This window comes from Sapajus apella, unplaced genomic scaffold, assembly GCF_009761245.1.
Source record: "Sapajus apella isolate SASKATOON/1434 unplaced genomic scaffold, GSC_monkey_1.0 scaffold13, whole genome shotgun sequence".
NCBI lineage: Eukaryota > Metazoa > Chordata > Mammalia > Primates > Cebidae > Sapajus > Sapajus apella.
Genome location: NW_022436953.1, coordinates 6,885,143 through 6,904,727, shown reverse-complemented (window position 1 = coordinate 6,904,727; position 19,585 = coordinate 6,885,143). Strand labels below are relative to the sequence as shown.

Genomic DNA, 19,585 nt, shown 5'->3' with positions numbered 1-19,585 from the left:
TTTTTTTTTTTTTTTTTGAGACAGAGTCTCAGTGTGTGGCTGGGCTGGAGTACAGTGGCACAGTCGTGGCTCACTGCAACCTCTGCCTCCTGGGTTCAAGAGATTCTTCTGCATCAGTCTCCCGAGTAGCTGGGACTATAGGTGTGCACCACCATGCCCTGCTGATATTTGTGTTTTTAGTAGAGACGGAGTTTCATCATGTTGACCAGGATAGTCTCAATCTCTTGACCTTGTGATCCGACTGCCTCAGCCTCCCATAGTGCTGGGATTGCAAATGTGAGCCACCTCGCTCAGCCAGGGACTCTAAATTTTTAAGGAATAAGTGACTTTGATCTGTTTAGATTTTCAGTGACTTTGTCAAGAGTCAGTACTGAAAGTTTGGTGAATTATACCTGGTTGGTTATATTGTATTATTTCATGAGCATGCTAGCTCAGAGACATGAATTAAAGCATAGGAATAGATAGGTACTTCTCTGGATGAAGCATATTATGCATGTGTCTCAGAGATTGATGTGATAGAGGGAATGCAGAATGCAGTTTAAGTCCCCATAATTTTTTTTTTTTTTTTGAGCTGGAGTCTCCCTCTGTCACCCAGGCTGGAGTGCAGTGACACAATCTCAGCTCACTGCAACTTCCACCTTCTGGGTTCCCTGCCTTAGCCTCACGAGTAGCTGGGATTACAGGCATGTACTACCATGCCCAGCTCATTTTGTATTTTTAGTAGAGATGGGGTTTCACCATGTTGGCCAGGCTGGTCTCAAACTCCTGACCTTAGGTGACCTGCCCACCTGGGCCTCCCAAAGTGCTGGGATTACAGGCATGAGCCACTGCACCAGAATATAAATCCCTATGATTTTTGATAGCATTGAACTCTTCTAAGTTGTAAAACATCAAACTAGTGGTGTTTAGCTTTAGGAAATTGTCTCATAGCCATGTCATGGGTGGGATAGTGGTAGATATGTTTTTATATGGTTCAAGCACAGGAATGTATGCTACTACTGTTCCTTGAAGACATCTGTCTAATAACCTATAGTAGTCAGACCAACAGAGTTTTAAAACCTCATGACAAAAAAACTAGAGAATGAATTGAAATATTAGGCCAGGTTCGGTGGCTCACATCTGTAAGACCAGCACTTTGGGAGGCCAGCATAGGATTGCTTGGAGCCAGGAGTTCGAGACCAACCTGGTCAACATAGTAATACCCTGTCTTTATAAAAAATAAAAACGTTAGCTCTGCATGGTGGCATGGACCTGTAGTCCATGCTACTCAGGAGGCTAAGGTAACAGGATCCCATGAGCCTAGGAGATTAAGGCTGCAGTGAGCTGTGATTGTGTCACTACAGTCCAGCCTAGGTGATGGAATGAGACTGTTTAAAAAAAAAAGAAAAGAAAAGAAAAAGTCTTTGTCTACTGCTTCCTCAAAAGCACATGTGCAACCCAGAATATTTATATAGTTGTGATTCTCACACATCAAAAACTATGATGGCAGCACCATGTTGAAGTGTTCTTGCCAAAACAATGCTTCTAAATTACTAATTTACAAGAACTACAGGGGACAAAGAGATGTATTAAATGACACTGTAGGAATATAATAAGCCAAATCAAGATAATGGAAAATTACATGGCAACCAATTCTGTTTCTTCAGCAAGTAAACTAAAAAGGAAAGAGGTGAAGAATAAACCTACAGATGAAACCTACTGTAACTCAAGGACATATACATTAATTTGGTGTGTATGGCCAGGCACTGTGGCTCATGCCTGTAATCCTAGCACTTTGGGAGGCTGAGGTAGACAGATCAGGAGGTCAGGAGATAGAGACCATCCTGGGCAACATGTTGAAACCCCATCTCCACTAAAAATACAAAAATTAGCCAGGTGTGGTGATGCATGCCTGTAGTACCAGCCACTCAGGAGGCTGCGGCAGGGTAATTGCTGAACCCGGGAGGCAGAGGCTGCAGTGAGCTGAGATTGCATCACTGCATTCCAGCCTGGGTGATAGAGCAAGGCTCCATCTCAAAAAAAAAAAAACAAAAAAACTGGCAGTGCACGGTGGCTCATGCCTATAATCCCAGTATTTTGGGAGGCCAAGCCGGGTGGATCACCTAAGGTCAGGAGTTCAAGACAAGCCTGGCCAACATGGTGAAACCCTGTCTCTACTAAAAATATAAAAAATTAGCTGGGCATAGTGATGGGTGCCTGTAATCCCAGCTACTCGGGAAGCTGAGTCAGAAGAATCACTTGAACCCCAGAGGCAGAGGTAACAGTGAACCATTGCACTCCAGCCTGGACAACAAGAACCAAACACTATCTCAAAAAATATGTATATGCTTATATTAGAATTTTTGTTTGTGCCCATCACTGGTTATCTTTTTTTCTTGAAATCTTTTAGTTTCTTCTTTTAGTAATGACAGACCTATAAAACAATAAAATCATTTTCTACTAGGTTAAAGAAATTGGGGCCGGGAGCAATGGCTCACACCTGTAATCCCAGCACTTTGGGAGGCCAAGGTGGGCAGATCGCTTGAGGTCAGGAGTTTGAGACCAGCCTGGGCAACATGGCAAAACCCCATCGCTACATGGAAAAAAAGAAAGTACAAAAATTTGCTGGGCATGGTGGTGTGCACCTATAGTCCCAGCTACTCAGGAGGCTGAAGTGGGAGATGTCTTGAGCCCAGGAGGCAGAGGTTGCAATGAAATGAGATTGTGCCACTGCTCTCCAGCCTCGGCAACAGAGCCAGACTGTCTCAAAAAAAAAGGCGGGGGGTGGGAGGGGGGCGGATACATGGCTCAAGCCTATAATTCCAGCACTGTAGGAGGCCGAGGCAGGCGGATCACCTGAGGTCAGGAATTCTAGACCAGCCTGACCAACATGGGAAAACCCCGTATCTACTAAAAATACAAAAAATTAGTCAGGCATGGTGTGCATGCTTGTAATCCCAGATACTTGGGAGGCTGAGGCAGGAGAATAGCTTGAACCTGGGAGTCGGAGGTTGCAGTTAGCTGAGATCACGCCATTGCACTCCAGCCTGGGCAATAAGAGCGAAACTCCGTTTCAAAAAAAATTAAAAATCTGAATACTTCACTAAGTTTTCTGATAATCATGTTATAGTTATATAGGAAAACCCCTTATTCTAAGAAGATAACTGCTGGTGTATTTAGGGTAAAATATTTTAGTGTCTGCAAATAACTGTCAAGTGATCCAAGAAAAAAATATATGCATATATACACACACATAGGAAGAGATAAAACAAATATAGAGGCCGGGTGCGGTGGCTCACGCTTGTAATCCCAGCACTTTGGGAGGCCAAGGTGGGTGGATCACGAGGTCAAGAGATCGAGACCATCCTGGTCAACATGGTGAAACCCCGTCTCTACTAAAACTACAAAAAATTAGCTGGGCATGGTGGCGCGTGCCTGTAATCCCAGCTACTCAGGAGGCTGAGGCAGGAGAATTGCTTGAACCCAGGAGGCGGAGGTTGCGGTGAGCCGAGATCGCGCCATTGCACTCCAGCCTGGGTAACAAGAGCGAAACTCCGTCTCCAAAAAAAAATAAAAATAAACAAATATAGAAATATATTAACAGACTGGACCTGGTGGTTCATGCCTGTAGTCCCAGCAGTTTGGGTGGTCGAGGCAGGAGAATTATTTGAGCCTAGGAGTTTGAGACCAGCTTGGGCAATGTAGGGAGAACACATCTCTAGTAGAAAAAGAAATAAAAAGAAATATATTAATAATGTGTATCTCCCCAGGTTTAGGTGATCCTCCCACCTCAGCCTCCTGAGTAGCTGGGACTACAGGTGTGCACCACCACACACAGCCAAATTTTTTGTATTTTTTTGTAGAGATGGTGTTTTGCCATGTTGGGCAGGCTGGTCTCGAACTCCTGACCTCAGGTGATCTGCTTGTCTCGGCCTCCCAAAGTGCTGGGATTACAGGTGTGAGCCACCGGGCCCAGCTCTGTAGTGCATTTTTTAGGGGGTGGGGGGGACAGAGTCTCACTCTGCTGCCCAGGCTGGAGTGCAGTGGTGCAATATTGACTCACTGCAACCCCCACCTCGAGGGTTCAAGCGATTTTCCTGCATCAGCCTTCTGAGTAGCTGAGATTACAGACATGTGTCACCCACCTGGCTAATTCTTGTATTTTTAGTAGAGATGGGGTTTTACCATGTTGGCCGGGCTGGTCTTGAACTCCTGACCTCAAGTGATCCACTCATCTCGGCCTCCCAAAGTGCTGGCATTACAGGCATGAGCCACCGTGTCTGTCCTGTAGTGCACTTTTTAAAATGCCTTGGGCCAGGTGCAGTGGCTCATGTCTGTAACCCCAGCACTTTGGGAGGCCTAGGCGGGCCAATCACGAAGTCAGGAGAGTTAGAGACCAGCCCAGCCAACGTGGTGAAACCCCATCTCTACTAAAAATACAAAAATTAGCTGAGCGTGGTGGTGGGCGCCTGTAATCCCAGCTGCTCAGGAGGATAAGGCAGAAGAATTGCTTGAACCTGGGAGGCAGAGTTTGCAATAAGCCGAGATCATGCCACTGCATTCCAGCCTGGGCAACAGAGCAAGACTCTATGTCAAAATAAATAAATCAATAAAATGCCTTAAGTCAGGATCCAAATAAAATTCACACATGGTCATTGGTTGATAGATCTTTAAATATAAGTTTGCCATGGTCTTGTCTTTTTTTTTTTTTTTTTTTTGAGACGGAGCCTTGCACTGTCGCCCAGGCTATGGTGCAATGGCACAATCTCGGCTCACTGCAATCTCTGCCTCTTGGGTCCGAGCAATTATCCTGCTTCAGCCTCCCGAGTAGGTGGGACTATAGGCATGCACCACCATGCCCAGCTAATTTTTTTTGTATTTTTAGTGAAGACAGGGTTTCACCATATTAGCCAGGATGGTCTCAATCTCCTGACCTTGTGTTCCACCTGCCTCAGCCTCCCAAAGTGCTGGGATTACAGGTATAAGCCACCACACCTGGCCTCTTTTTTGTGAGATAGTCTTTCTGTCACCCAGACTGGAGGGCAGTGGCTTGGCTCACTGCAACCTTCACCACCTGGGTTCAAGCAATTATCTTGCCTCAGCCTCCCAAGTAGCTGGGATTACAGGTGCCTGCCACCACACCTGGTTAATTTTTGTATTTTAGTAGAGACAGGGTTTCACTATGTTGGCCAGGTTGGTCTTGAACTCCCAACCTCAAGTGATCTGCTGCCCACCTTGGCTTCCCAAAGTGCTGGGATTGCAGTCGTGAGCCACTGCACCCAGCAATAAGTTTTTCATTTCTTTTTTTTTTTTTTTTTTTTTGAGACAGAGTCTTACTTTGTCACCAGGTATCAGGCTGGAGTACAGTGGCACAATTTTGACTCACTGCAACCTCTGCCTCCCAGGTTCAAACAATTCTCCTGCCTCAGCCTCCTGAGTAGCTGGGACTACAGGCGTGTGTCACCTCACAAAATTTTTGTATTTTAGAAGAGATGGGGTTTCACCATGTTGGCCAGATGGTCTCGATCTCTTGACCTCGTGATCTGCCTGCCTCAACCTCCCAAAGTGCTGGGATTACAGGTGTGAGCCACCGCACCTGGCCTCATTTCTTTTTTCTTGCAATTCATCATTGACAAAACTGAATCACTTGGCCTGTAACGTTTGTATAGATTAAGTTTTGATGTTTCATTTCTGTATAATTTGACATGTTCTTCTGTCTTCTCTCTTTCTCATAAACTGGGAATTAAATATAAGTATTAGCCAGACAGGTTTGATTGGGAGGAGGAAGAATACATCATAGGTGATGATGTTTTCATCTGTTAGGAGATATATAGTATCTGTGTTTCTTTGTAATGTTAGCAGCCATTGATACTCATTGTCTAAGCTCATAGATTTACTAGGGGTTGAAAAATGATGGCATTATTCTTTTTACCTGTTGAAATAGTTCTATCAAAAGAAACTTCTCTTTGTCTACTTGGTTACCCAGTGGTACAGTTTATATAGAAAAGATAGGAAGGCAGGGCATGGTAGCTTACACTTGTAATCCCAGCACTTTGGGAGGCCCAGGCGGGTGGATCATGAGGTCAGGAGTTTGAGATCAGCCTGGCCAACACAGTGAAGCCCTGTCTCTACTAAATACGCAAAAAATAGCTGGCCATGGTGATGGGTGCCTGTAATCCCAGCTACTTAGGAGGCTGAGGCAGGAGAATCTCTTGAATACGGTAGGCAGAGGTTGCAGTGAGCCAAGATCTTGCCATTGCACTCCAGCCTGGGCAACAGAGCTAGACTCCATCTATAAAAAAAAAAAAAAAGGACAAATGTTTGATTCTTTCCTTTAACTTGCCACATTCAAAATAATGAGTTGGTTCACTAGCATACTCCAGTCATGGTCAATTAGGTTTTGTTGGTTTTGTTTCTACTTTGTTGTGAACTTATGTGTTTAAACATAATATGATGTAAAGCATTTCAGTTATAATTCTTTGCTTTTTTTTTTTTGGAGATAGAGTCTTGCTCTGTTACCCAGGCTGGAGTGCAGTGGTGTGATCTCAGCTCACTGCAACCTCCGCCTCCCAGGTTCAGGCAATTCTCCTGCCTCAGCCACCCGAGTAGCTGGGACTACAGGCGCACACTGCCGTGCACAGCTAATTTTTTTTTGTATTTTGATAGAGACAGGGTTTCACCATGTTGCCCAGGCTGGGCTAGAACTCAGCTCAGACAATCTGCCCGCCTTGGTATAATTCTTATTGATGTTTAAATTGCCCTATCATATCATAGTCTATGATAACTTCCTGGCTATCTGATATAACAACATGTTTTCATGCTTACTTTGTATATATCTCTTGCCCCAGACATGGAATCAGTCATTTTCCCAAGGGGTCCTAGTTCCTTTTGGTGATCATTGTTATTTCAGAATTACAAGCTGATTTGCCTTGCTACTTGGGTTGGTCTCTGTTTCTAGGCCTTTTCAGTTGATAGAGGTAGGAATATTTTTCAAGGCAAATATATCATGAGTTAATACTACTATCTTTTTACTGAAAAAAAAAAAACATATATATATATATATATATTTCCCTATAGATTTTAGGCTAGCTTATTTCAACTTATCAAATTAACCTTTTTGTTATAGCTGACAGGAATGATTGTCATAGAAAATTTCAAAGAAGTTGGAATCTGTGTATTATTTTTTCTGCTTATTTGCAGACCACAGGAGTGTATTGCATATGGTGGAAAAAATAATAAATTGGCTATCTAGTTGAGAGCTGATTTTGTAGCCTTAAGCATGCATATATATAAAAATAGGCCAAGACCTATTTTTTTCTTTCAGATATTGGTATATGTCATAGTTCTGATTTGGGTGATCTAAGAATTACAGTATTCATAACATTAGCTAAATTGGATTAATTTTAACAAACATTGAAGTCATGTACCCACCAATAATTTAGAATTGAGGGAAATTGGATTGTCCTCTGCTGATATACCTAAGCTCTAGATATTGACCTTCAGAAATGCATTGGTTGACAGGCAGGCATCTAGTTAGGTTATCCTTAATAGCAGCTTCTCAAGGTAACTACTGGGATGGATTGTTATGTTAATCAGGCATTGCCACATACAATGAGGTGCCCTCTTGGGGCCTCCAACCAGGTTACTGTTTTATCTCCTCCTTAGTGAGATTGCCTACACTTTGTGAAATATTCATTTCTATACTTGCATTAAAAGAATGAAGGCACTGGCCAAGTGTGGTGGCTCATGGTTAAAATCCTAGCATTTTGGGAGGCTGGGATGGGCAGATCAGTTGAGTCTGGGAGTTCTAGACCAGCCTGTGCAACATGTCGAAACCCCATTTCTACAAAAAATATAAAAATTAGCCTTGCATGGTGTTGCACGCCTGTAGTCCCAGCTACTCAGGAGGTTGGGGTGGAATGGGATGATTGCTTGAGCCCAGGAGACAGGTTGCAGTGAGCTAAGATCGTGCCACTGCACTCCAGCCTGGGTGACAGAGCCAGACTCTGTCTCAAAAAAAAAAAAAATGCAAGAACTTTGCCATTGTTCTCTAGATTACAGCAATGTCTCATGGTGACAACTGGACCTTCTAAAAAGTTAAAATCTGGCCAGTAGCAGTGATTTACGTCTGTAATCCCAGCAATTTGGGAGGCTGAGAGGGTTGGATCACCTGAGGTCAGGAGTTTGAGACCAGCCTGACCAATATGGTGAAACTCTTTCTCTACTAAATATACAAAATTAGGCATGTGTGGTGGTGGGCGCCAGTAGTCCCAGCTACTTGGGAGGCCGAGACAGGAAAAATACTGGAACCCAAAAAGTAGAGGTTGCAGAGAGCCATGATCACACCACTGCATTCCAACCTGGGTGACAGAGTGAGACTCCGTCTCAAAAAAAAAAAAAAGTTAAAATCCTTCACATAAAGAGTAAAATGATACAAATCATCTTAACGAGACAAGTGGATAAACACCCCGGAGCCTGAGCAGTGTGAAGAAGAAGAGGCGAGAACAACCCCCAGAACGACCAAAGCCCATGCACCGCTGCATCCCACGCCCAGCGCCTACGTCCCGCTGCCGTTGCCACCAAGCCCAAGAGAAAGGCTGAAGGGAATGCTAAAGGAGATAAAGCCAAGGTGAAGGACGAACCACAGAGAAGATCTGCGAGGTTGTCTGCTAAACCTGCTCCTCCAAAGCCAGAGCCCAAGCCTAAAAAGGCCCCTGCAAAGAAGGGAGAGAAGGTCCCCAAAGGGAAAAAGGGAAAAGCTGATGCTGGCAAGGAAGGGAATAACCCTGCAGAAAATGGAGATGCCAAAACAGACCGGGCACAGAAAGCCGAAGGTGCTGGAGATGTCAAGTGAAGTGTGTGCATTATTGATAACTGTGTGCTTCTGATGACTGTACAGTTTGAAATACTATTTTTTATCAAGTTTTATAATAGGCCGGGCACGGTGGCTCAAGCCTGTAATCCCAGCACTGTGGGAGGCCGAGGCGGGTGGATCACGAGGTCAAGAGATCGAGACCATCCTAGTCAACATGGTGAAACCCCGTCTCTACTAAAAATACAAAAAATCAGCTGGGCCTGGTGGCGCGTGCCTGTAATCCCAGCTACTCAGGAGGCTGAGGCAGGAGAATTGCCTGAACCCAGGAGGCGGAGGTTGCGTTGAGCCGAGATCACGCCATTGCACTCCAGCCTGGGTAACAAGAGCAAAACTCCGTCTCAACAAAAAAAAAAAAAAAAAAAAAAAAAGTTTTATAAAAATGCAGAATTTTGTTTTACTTTTTTTTTTTTCCCAAGCTGTTTTTAGCACACACAACACTTCATTGTTGTTTTGGGGGAAGGGGCATATGTCACTAATAGAATGTCTCCAAAGCTGGATTCATGTGGGGAAACACCTTTCCCTTCTAGTTTTGAGAGACTTCCTCTTGGCTCCCAGGAGGAGGGATTCCCTGACTTTGACACACATGGCCACCTTGGCACACAAAAGCCTTGTGGTATGGAAAAAAAAATTTGTTTTTATGTCCTCTTCTCCCTTTCCGTCTTTCAGCATAGACTTAACTCCCTTAAGCCCAGACATCTGTTGGGACATGACCCCCAGTCATTGGTTACTAGTGTGTCAGGCAATCTGGACTTGCCAGTGATGTCACTGGGATAGCACCTGTCAAAAGAGCAGTGATTCCATTTCTAGATTGTGGATCTTCAGATAAATTCTGCCATTTTCATTTCATTTCCTGAAAGTCAGGGTCGGCTTGTGAAAAGTTGTTAAACAACATGCTAAATGTGAAATGTCAACTCTCTAAACTTTCCCTGTTCAGAGCATCAGATGAAGACCTCATTGGGTTGGGTTTTATAGTGACTTTCTGACTTTTGGTAGTCCATCAAAGAAGGGATTTTGAAAGTTGTTGTATACTGTCAACGATTGTCTGCCCATGCCCTGCCTGAAGTATCATGATTGTTTGTGGAAAGTATCTTTAATAAAGCTGGATACAGTTTGGCTTGGGAAAAAAAAAGAGACAAATGGCTCACAACACTAACAACTGTTCAGTGCTTACTGTTTGTCAGGTATTTTTATTAGTTATTTATAAGCATTAACTTATTTTCATAATTCTACAAAGCAGATGCTATTTTTATCTGTTTGACAAATAGAGACACAGACAAGTTCAGGAACTTGCCCAACGACTCTCTGTTAGAAAATGCAGGGCCAGGCTCATGCCTGTAATCCCAGCATTCTGGGAGGCTGAGGCGGGCAGATCACGAGGTCAGGAGTTCGAGACCAGCCTGGCCAACATGATGAAACCCCGTCTCTACTAAAGATTAAAAAAATTAGCCAGGCGTGGCAGTGTGCGCCTGTAATCCCAGCTACTCGGGAGGCTGAGGCAGGAGAATTGCTTGAACTAGGAGGCGGAAGGTTGCAGTGAGCTGAGACTGCACCATTGCACTCCAGCCTGGGCAACAGGGCAAGACTCTGTCTCAAAAAAAAAAAAAAAGAAAAGAAAGGGAAAAAAAATTGGCAGAACCAGGGTTTGAGCCCAGGAAGTCTGTCCCTGGAGTGCCTGCACTCAACACCTGTGCTATATGCTATACTGTGGTAACAACAGGTAGACCATTTATCAGTTGCTCAAGTATCACAAGCAAGCCCAAGACACCTAGAAAAATAAAATACCTAGCTAATATAGACTTTATGAATTTTAGTCAGGAAAGTTCTTAAGAACAAACTACAGATAAGAAAACTGAGTGCTGTAACATGGAACAAATGTGTGCCTCGGTCCCCTAGGTAGCCATTCAAGGCTCCCACTCTAAGTGCTAGAAAAACGCTTTGCTAGTTTCCTGAAAGGGACTCTTTTTAGTTCTGATTACTTCAGTATTTCATTTGCATGAAGTCATAGCATCCTTAATTATCTCAGAGAGATGGGAGCTAGGTAAGCATTAGTTTTTATTTTCAAGCTCCATCATCTACTTGTCACCTCCTACACTTCAAATTATTGGGTCCCACATTCCAGCCACATGTGTTTAAATAGTAATCTTTTTCGTTTTCCTTTAAAAAAGAAAACTCTTTATTATGCAAATTTTAAAACTTATACAAAAATAAGCAGAATAGTATAATGAACTCCCATGTACATACCACTCCAGTAATTATAAACTCATGTTCAATATCCTTTTATGGCAACATAATGATACTACAATTTTTTCTTTTTCTTTTCTTTTTTTTTTTTTTTTTTTTTTTGAGACAGAGTCTTGCTCTGTCACCCAGACTGTTTGCAGTGGCGCGATCTCGGCTCACTGCAACCTTCGCCTCCTGGTTTCAAGTGATTCTCCTGCTTCAGTCTCCTGAGTAGCTGGGATTACAGGTGCCCACCACCATGCCCATTTAATTTTTGTATTTTTAGTAGTGATGTTGTTTCACCATGTTGGCCAGGCTGGTTTTGAACTCCTGACCTCCTGATCCGCCCACCTCAGCCTCCCAAAGTGCTGGAACTGCAGGTGTGAGCCACTATGCCCGACTGATACTACAATTTTTTAAAATTAATGATAATCCCTTGATCAAATAGCCATATGCTATTTAAATTTCCTAGATTGTCCCATGAAAATTACTTGATAGTCTCTTTTCTTTTTCTTTTTTCTTTTTTTTTTTTTAATTTGGTTTGAGATGGAGTCTTGCTTTGTTGCTAGGCTGGAGTGCAGTGGCACGTTCTTGGCTTGCTGCAGTTTCTCCCTCCTGGTTCAAGTGGTTCTCCTGCCTCAGCCTCCCAAGTAGCTGAGACTATAGGCACACACCACCACACCCACCTAATTTTTGTGTTTTTAGTAGAGATGCCATTTCACCATGGTGGCCAGGATGGTCTCCATCTCTTGACCTCATGATCTGCCCGCCTCAGCCTCCCAGAGTTCTGGGATTACAGGTGTGTGCCACCTTGCCCAGCATTTGATAGTTTTTCAATCAGGATTCAGTAAGGTCCATAGATTGTAATTGGTTGATGTATTTGTCATTTACAGCCCTTAATGTTACAGCCCATTCCTCCTCCATCTTGTTTTTTCTTCCTTGCAGTTTTTATGTCGAAGAAACGAAGGTTTATGTATGTATTTGTTTTTAAATTTTTATTTATTTATTTTTTGAGACAGAGTCTTGCTCTGTCGCCCAGCCTGGAGTGCAGTGGTGTGATCTTAGCTCACTACAACCTCCACCTCCCAGGTTCAAGCAATTTTCCACCTCTTGGGTTCAAGTGATTCAACTGCCTCAGCCGCCTGAGTAGCTGGGATTACAGGTGCATGCCACCACATTTGGCTAATATTTTTTTATTTTTTATTTTTTTGGTAGAGACGGGGTTTCGCCATGGTGGCCAAGCTGGTCTCCAACTCCTGACCTCAAACGATCTGTCTGCCTCAGCCTCCCAAAGTACTGGGATTACAGGCATGAGCCACTGAGCCTGGCCTCGAAGTTGTTTTAGACATTTGGTATTGGGTGTTTTCTCTTTGTCTTTAAAGTGTAAGTTCAGTACCTGAATGAATAAATTTTACGCTGAGTTTTGTTTTTTAATGAAACAATAAACCAGTAAGCCTATTTAGAAAAATTGTTGACATACTTTTCAGAAAGGGAAAACTGAGCAGAATTTCCGTTTTTCTTCTCTGCTATGTATATTAGCTTGTTTCATAGTAAGTTTTTTCAAGAGTCTATTGAATTGTCTTTGCTATAAAATTTGCTTTAAGGTTTGCACATTACATGTATATACACACACTTCAAGCATATACAGGTATATTTAACCTAAAAGTAGTTTTATCTATCTACCTATCTATTTTTGTAGCCACTGGAAAAGAAGTTTGTTCGAGTTTCTGGAGAAGCAACTATTGGACATGTAGAAAAATTCCTCAGAAGAAAAATGGGTCTTGATCCAGCTTGTCAGGTATAGTACATGTATTTAAAAGAACAGGGAAAGTTGTGAGATTACCTTTAGCACACTGAAGAAAGAACTCTGTCTGTAGGATTTAATGCAATTACTTTTATTTTATGATGTTGTAGACATTGTTAGTGTTAATTGAATATTGATACACAGAGATTCACACCTCCAGCTTTAATCACATTTGATTGTCCATTTCTTTCTTTCTTTTTTTTTTTTCTTTTTTTGAGAGACAGGGTCTCTTTCTGTTGCCCGGACCAAAGTATAGTGACATGATCAGTGCAACGTTGAACTTTTCCTGGGCTCAGGTGGTTCTCCCTCCTGTCTTAGCCTCCTGAGTAGTTAGGGCTAGAGGGACATGCCACTATGCCCAGCTTTTTTTTTTTTTTTTTTTTTTTAAAGAGGTATGGTCTTGCTATGTTGTCCAAGCTGGTCTCAAACTCCTAGCCTCAAGTAATCCTGTCTGAGCTTCCCAAAGCACAAGGATTATAGGAGTCAGCCACTGTGCCAGGCCTAGTATCCATTTCCACTGATAGTAATCTATTAGTGTCAGAGAAAAGCTGAAGATAGGAGAAATATTAAAGATGCCTCAGTTCTAGCCCTTTCCATTTTGGTAATAGAGAAAGATTCTTTATTCACTTTTCTTCATAGGACATCCTTGCATTTATTAGTTCTTCAAGTATAACAAGCAAGCTCAGGACACATAGAGAAGTGAAATATTTATCTAATATGGACCCTGTTAGTTTTTTATGGATAAAAAGAGATCTCCTGTTCTAGTTATGTAATATTTTCTTGTTTTTATATGATGGAAACCTCAAACCTCATGTATTGTTGAACATAAAAGTAAAATATAGTTCTAGTTATATGGTCCAGTTAGTAAAAGTGCACCTTTATATAGCTTTGCTTTTTCATTAGTAAAATGTAAATGGCATTTTTGTTATTTGCCATCATGTGTAAAATTTCATAGAATAATTTTTATCTAAACTACTATATTGTGGCTGGGCACAGTAGCTCACCCTTATAATCCCAGCACTTTGGGAGGCTGTGGCGGGTGGATCATTTGAGGTCAGGAGTTTGAGACCAGCCTGGTCAACATGGTGAAACCCTGTCTCTACTAAAAAACGAAAAATAGCTGGGCATGGTGGCATACACCTGTAATCCCAGCTACTCAGGAGGCTGAGGCTGGAGAATTGCTTGAACCTAGGAGACGGAGGTTGCAGTGAGCCTAGATTGTGCCTTTGCACTTCAGCCTGGGTGACAGGGTGAGACTCTGTCTCAAAAAAAAAAAAAATAAGTAAAATAAAATAATACTGTATTGTCAGTTAAATTAATAGATATGTTAAAACAGTGACTGGCCAGGCGTTGTGGCTCAGTCCTGTAATCCCAGCACTTTGAGAGGCCGAGGCAGGTGGGTCACCTTAAGTCAGGAGTTCAAGACCAGCCTGGCCAACATGGCAAAACCCCATCTCAACCAAAAATACAAAAATTAGCCAGGTGTGGTGGTGTGCACCTGTAGCCCCAGCTACTTAGGAGGCTGAGGCAGGAGAATCACTTGAACATGGGAGGCAGAGGTTGCAGTGAGTCAAGATTGTGCCACTGCATTCCGACCTGGGCAACAAGAGCGAGACTCCATCTCAAAAAAAAAAAAAAAAGAGGTAGCTGAGTTTGCTAGTGTTTTTAGTGCCAGTATTTACTGATAGTAAATATATACCAAATCCAATGAAATATTACGTCTCTAACTGAGCTTCACATATCCTAGTTATATCTTACGGCAGCTGAAAACTAGAAATGACTTCTTTTTTACCTTGTAGCCACAGCACACTTGAGAATATTCTTAGGTTTTGGTTAGAAACAGAGAGCTGTTTAGTGACTCCTGGGCAAAAAATTGTGAGTGATCCCTTAACAGCCTATTATTTCTAAAAGCAGAAGTCAGAAGACTTGCTGTTGATTATATAAGAAGTAGGCTGGGCACTACTGGCTCATGCCTGTAATCCCAACACTTTGTGGGGGCTGAGGCGGGTGGATCACGAGGTCAGGAGTTCAAGACCAACCTGGCCAAGATGGTGAAACCCCATCTCTACTAAAAATACAAAAATTAGCCAGGTGTGGTGACAGGCACCTGTAATCCCAGCTACTTGGGAGGCTGAAGCAGAGAATTACTTGAACCCAGGGGGCAGAGGTTGCAGTGAGCCGAGATTGCGTTACTGCACTCCAGCCTGGGTTCAAGTAAGAGTGAGACTGTCTCAAAAAAAAAAAAAAGTGATACCCAGGAGGACTATAATTATAATCTATAATCTAGGATATAGATTATTTTCTCTGACTGTGTGTGTGTGTGTGTGTGTGTGTGTGTGTGTGTGTTTTGGAGCTTTTTTCGGTGACAAGGATAAGATACTGTGTTTCCCAGGCTGGACTTTTTTTTTTATATATAGCGTCTCACTCTGTCGCACATGTTGGAGTGCAGTGGCAAGATCTTGACTCACTGTGGCCTCCACCTCCTGGGTTCCAGCAATTCTTCTGCCTCTTCCTCCAGGTAGCTGGGATTATAGGTGTGCACCACCATGCCCAGCTAAATTTTTTTGTATTTTTTAGTAGAGGTGGGATTTCATCATTTTGCTCAGGCTGGTCTTGAACTCTTGGCCTCAGGTGATCCACCTACCTCAGCTTCCCAAAGTACAGGGATTGCAGGTATGAACCACTGTGTCCAGCTTGTTTTTTTAATTGACAGAAATAATATATATTGGGTTGGGCATGGTGGCTTATGCCTGTACTCCCAGCACTTTGGGAGGACAAAGTGGGTGGAGGATAGCTTGAGCCCAGGAGACTAGCCTGGGCAACATAGTGGAACCCCATCTCTACAAGAAATACCAAAATGAGCCAGGTGTGGTGGTGCATACCTATAATCCTAGTAGTCCTAGCTCCTAGGGAGGATCAACTGAGCCTGGGAGGTAAAGGCTACAGTGATCCATGATTGCACCGCTGCACTGAGCCTGGACGACAGAGCAATACACTGTCTCAAAAAAAGGTAAAAATAAGTGAAATGACGGCCAGCCATGGTGGCTCACACCTGTAATCCCAGCACTTTCAGATGCCAAGGCAGGTGGATCTCCTGAGGTCAGGAGTTCAAGACTAGCCTAGCCAACATGATGAAACTGTGTCCCTACTAAAAATACAAAAATTAGCCAGGCGTGCTGGCACATGCCTATAGTCCCAGCTACTTGGGAGGCTGAGGCGGGAGGACCACTTGAACCCAGGAAGCGGAAGTTGCAGTGAGTCGAGACCACGCTACTGCACTCCAGCCTGGGTGACAGAGTCAGACTCTGTCTCAAAAAAAAGAGATGAAATGAAATAAAGAAATTATGTCTATTTATTGTGTACAACATGATGTTTCAAAATATGTATACATTGTGGGATGGCAAAATTGAGCTAATTAACACATCATTACCACACATATTTTTTGTGGTGAAAACACTTAAAATTTCTACTCAACAAGTACAGTATATTATTATATATAATCACCATGTTGTACAATATATGTCTTCTAAGTTGATTTTGTTACTAAAAATGTGGGTTTCTTTTTTGCTTACATCATGGAATTTAAGGCTTTTTTTTTTTTTTTGGAGACAGAGTCTTGCTCAAATGGCCAGGCTGGAGTGCAGTGGCACTATCTCAGCTCACTGCAACCTCCATCTCCTGGGTTCAAGCGATTCTTCTGCCTCAGCCTCCCAAGTAGCTGGGACCACAGGCGTGTGCCACCACGCCCAGCTAATTTTTGTATTTTTAGTAAAGACGAGGTTTCAGCATGTTGGCCAGGACGGTCTTGATCTCTTGAACTCATGATCCACGTGCCTTGGCCTCCCAAAGTGCTGGGATTACAGGCATGAGCCACCGCTCCCGGCCGAAATTTAAGGCTTTTAGCATTTTGAAATAAAATTATATAAAGGGTGTGGTGGCTCACGCCTGTAATCCAAGCTACTGTGGAGGCTGAGGTAGGAGGATCACCTAAGCTTGGGAGGTCCAGGTGGTACTGCCGGAGACCCTGTCTCAGGAAAAAAAAAAAAAAGATAATAAAATTTGTTTCAACCTTTAATTTTCTTTTTCAGTTCTTGGCTCTCTAAATAAATATTCTCAATTACTGTATAGCTGGTAATATTCATACATTATTATTTAACCAAAATGTTAAAATAGTGGAATAGAATTATCAAATATACAGACCCATTAACTGGGGACAAAAACTATTGAAGCCTAAATTTAAGATAGAGTAAATGAGTTACTTCTAATAGGAACAAAACATTGAGCTGGCTTACTGGTCATCAGAATACAATTCTTGGTGTCCTGCAGTCACTTGAGCCTGCTATGCTGACTTTCTTTAAAGCACTCAGTTCCAGGTAGGAGACGTGTGCATGGTTTTCGGATACGTGACCTTCATTTGTGGTTATTTACTAACAGGAATGAATAATTCCCACAGGACTGTTAAATGGTAAACTACCTTTAAAGTTATTTGTGGCAGATTAAAATAAAAGGAGACAATTCTGAAAGTTGAAAAAATACAGATCATGTGTTCTTAAGAAAGACTTAAGTTGATTTAAAATTTAAATATCAATAATTATCCAAATGTGCGTCTTTCCCATAGAGACTACCATGTTTCAGTGTTACCATGGTTGATTTAGTGGTATTTACTCTTCGATGTTTTGTTGTATTTTGCTTTATAAATAATTAATATTGCTTCATATTCTTTTGTACATCATTTGATATTCAGACCTCATTTTGCTTTTATGAAATGAAATTTAGAACATATACCTCACATTGATCACTAAAAATTCTTCTATAGGATGTGATATTTGATTTTCTTGTTAATCTTGCCATAATGAATTCCAACTTAAAAGTTAGGTTGGGCGGGCACGGTGATTCACGCCTTATAATCTCAGCACTTTGGGAGGCCGAGGCGGGCAGATCACGAGGTCAAGAGATTGAGACCGTCCTGGCCAACATGGTGAAACCCTGTCTCGAACTCCTGGCCTCAAGTAATCTTCTCACCTCAGCCTCTCAAAGTGCTGAGATTACAGGTGTGAGCCACCACATTTGGCTGACAGCCATGACCTATTGGGTAAATCCAGGTTTCTGTTCCCTCTTAGGGCTGTGTGGTATGATGTACTGTTTCTAGGTTATGTGATTGTGTGGTTTGTTGCCTAAAATGTTGTGGGTGATTATAACACAAGAACAAATATTTTGTGTATGAAAAAGGAGAAAGAGGAGTCAATGATGATATTCTGGTATGGAAGACAAGGAGAAATTTCATACCATAATCTAAATAGCAATGTTAGGAGATGGAACCAGTTAAGTGAGATATATATATATATGTGTGTGTGCGTGTGTGTGTGTGTGTGTGTGTGTGTCTGTGTATATGTATATATATATATTAATAAGCTGTTGAGGATCTAACCCCACTTTAAGCCAATGGGAAGGGAGTAGTACTCAGTGAGAGAAAGATTAAAGATTTGCATTTCTAGCTTAGCAAGTAAGTAGAGTCTGTTTTTTTTAAAAAAAAAAAAAAAAGAAAGAAAGAAAAAAAGAAAAAAAAAAGAATAATAATAAAAAAAATGAAGGAGAGGAAGAGGGAGAGAGAACGGAAGTGTTGCTTTATTGCCCGGGGTAGAATGCAGTCTAAAGATGGGTATTGAAAACCTCTTTTATGCTTAATAATGGAAACAGGAAAAAAAATAAAAAATAAGAAATGAGGGAAGAAAATAACAAACAAGCAGCCAACCAATATTTCATTTAAACCTGTGAGTAGGTATGATGTGGTACTGATAAGAGTGTGTATTTTGTGTATTTAAAGTGGAGAGTTCTATAAATGTTTATTAAGTTTACTTGTTCCGGATCTGAGTTCAAGTCCTGGATATCCTTGTCAGTTTTCTGTCTCATTGATCTGTCTAATATTAATATTGAAGTCTCCCATTATTATCGTGTGGGAGTCTAAGTCTCAAGTCATTAAGAGCTTGTCTTATGTATCAGGGTGCTCCTATATTAGGTGCATATATATTTATGATCATTGAGCCCTGTTGTTACTTTGATCCTTTTACCATTATGTAATGTCCTTCTTTGTTTCTTTTAGTCTTTGTTACTATTAAAGTCTATTTTGTCAGAGATGACAGTTACAACTCCGGTTTTTTTATTTTTTTGCTCTCTATTTGATTGGTGAGTCTTCCTCCAACCTTTTGTTTAGAATCTTTGTGTGTCCTTGCTTATGAGATGGATCTGGACACAGCATGCCGATGGATTTTGACTTTTTATTCAACTTGCGTGTCTGTGTCTTTGATTGGGGTGTTTAATCCATTTAAATTTGGGATTAATATTGACATTTGTGAGTTTAATATTGTCATTTAATGCTAGCTGGCTATTTTGCCCATCCGTTGATATAGATTCTTCATTATAAAGATACTCTTGCCGGGCGCGGTGGCTCAAGCCTGTAATCCCAGCACTTTGGGAGGCCGAGGCGGGTGGATCACAAGGTCAAGAGATCGAGACCATCCTGGTCAACACGGTGAAACCCCGTCTCTACTAAAACTACAAAAAATTAGCTGGGCATGGTGGCGCGTGTCTGTAGTCCCAGCTACTCAGGAGGCTGAGGCAGGAGAATTGCCTGAACCCAGGTGGCGGAGGTTGCGGTGAGCTGAGATTGCGCCATTGCACTCCAGCCTGGGTAACAAGAGCGAAACTCC

At 42.2% G+C, this 19,585-nt stretch overlaps 1 protein-coding gene and 1 pseudogene across 2 annotated transcripts in view; both read left to right on the top strand.

The window, feature by feature from the left end:
- The window catches only part of PCGF6 (polycomb group ring finger 6), a 46,403-nt gene that overhangs the window by 15,026 nt on the left and 11,792 nt on the right, over nucleotides 1-19,585 (top strand). For both annotated transcript variants that reach the window (XM_032281490.1, XM_032281489.1), the window contains one exon: nucleotides 12,774-12,872. In XM_032281490.1, the coding sequence (XP_032137381.1) occupies nucleotides 12,774-12,872 (99 nt within the window). The remainder of the gene's footprint in view (nucleotides 1-12,773; nucleotides 12,873-19,585) is intronic.
- On the top strand, nucleotides 8,468-8,833 carry LOC116553877 (annotated as a pseudogene).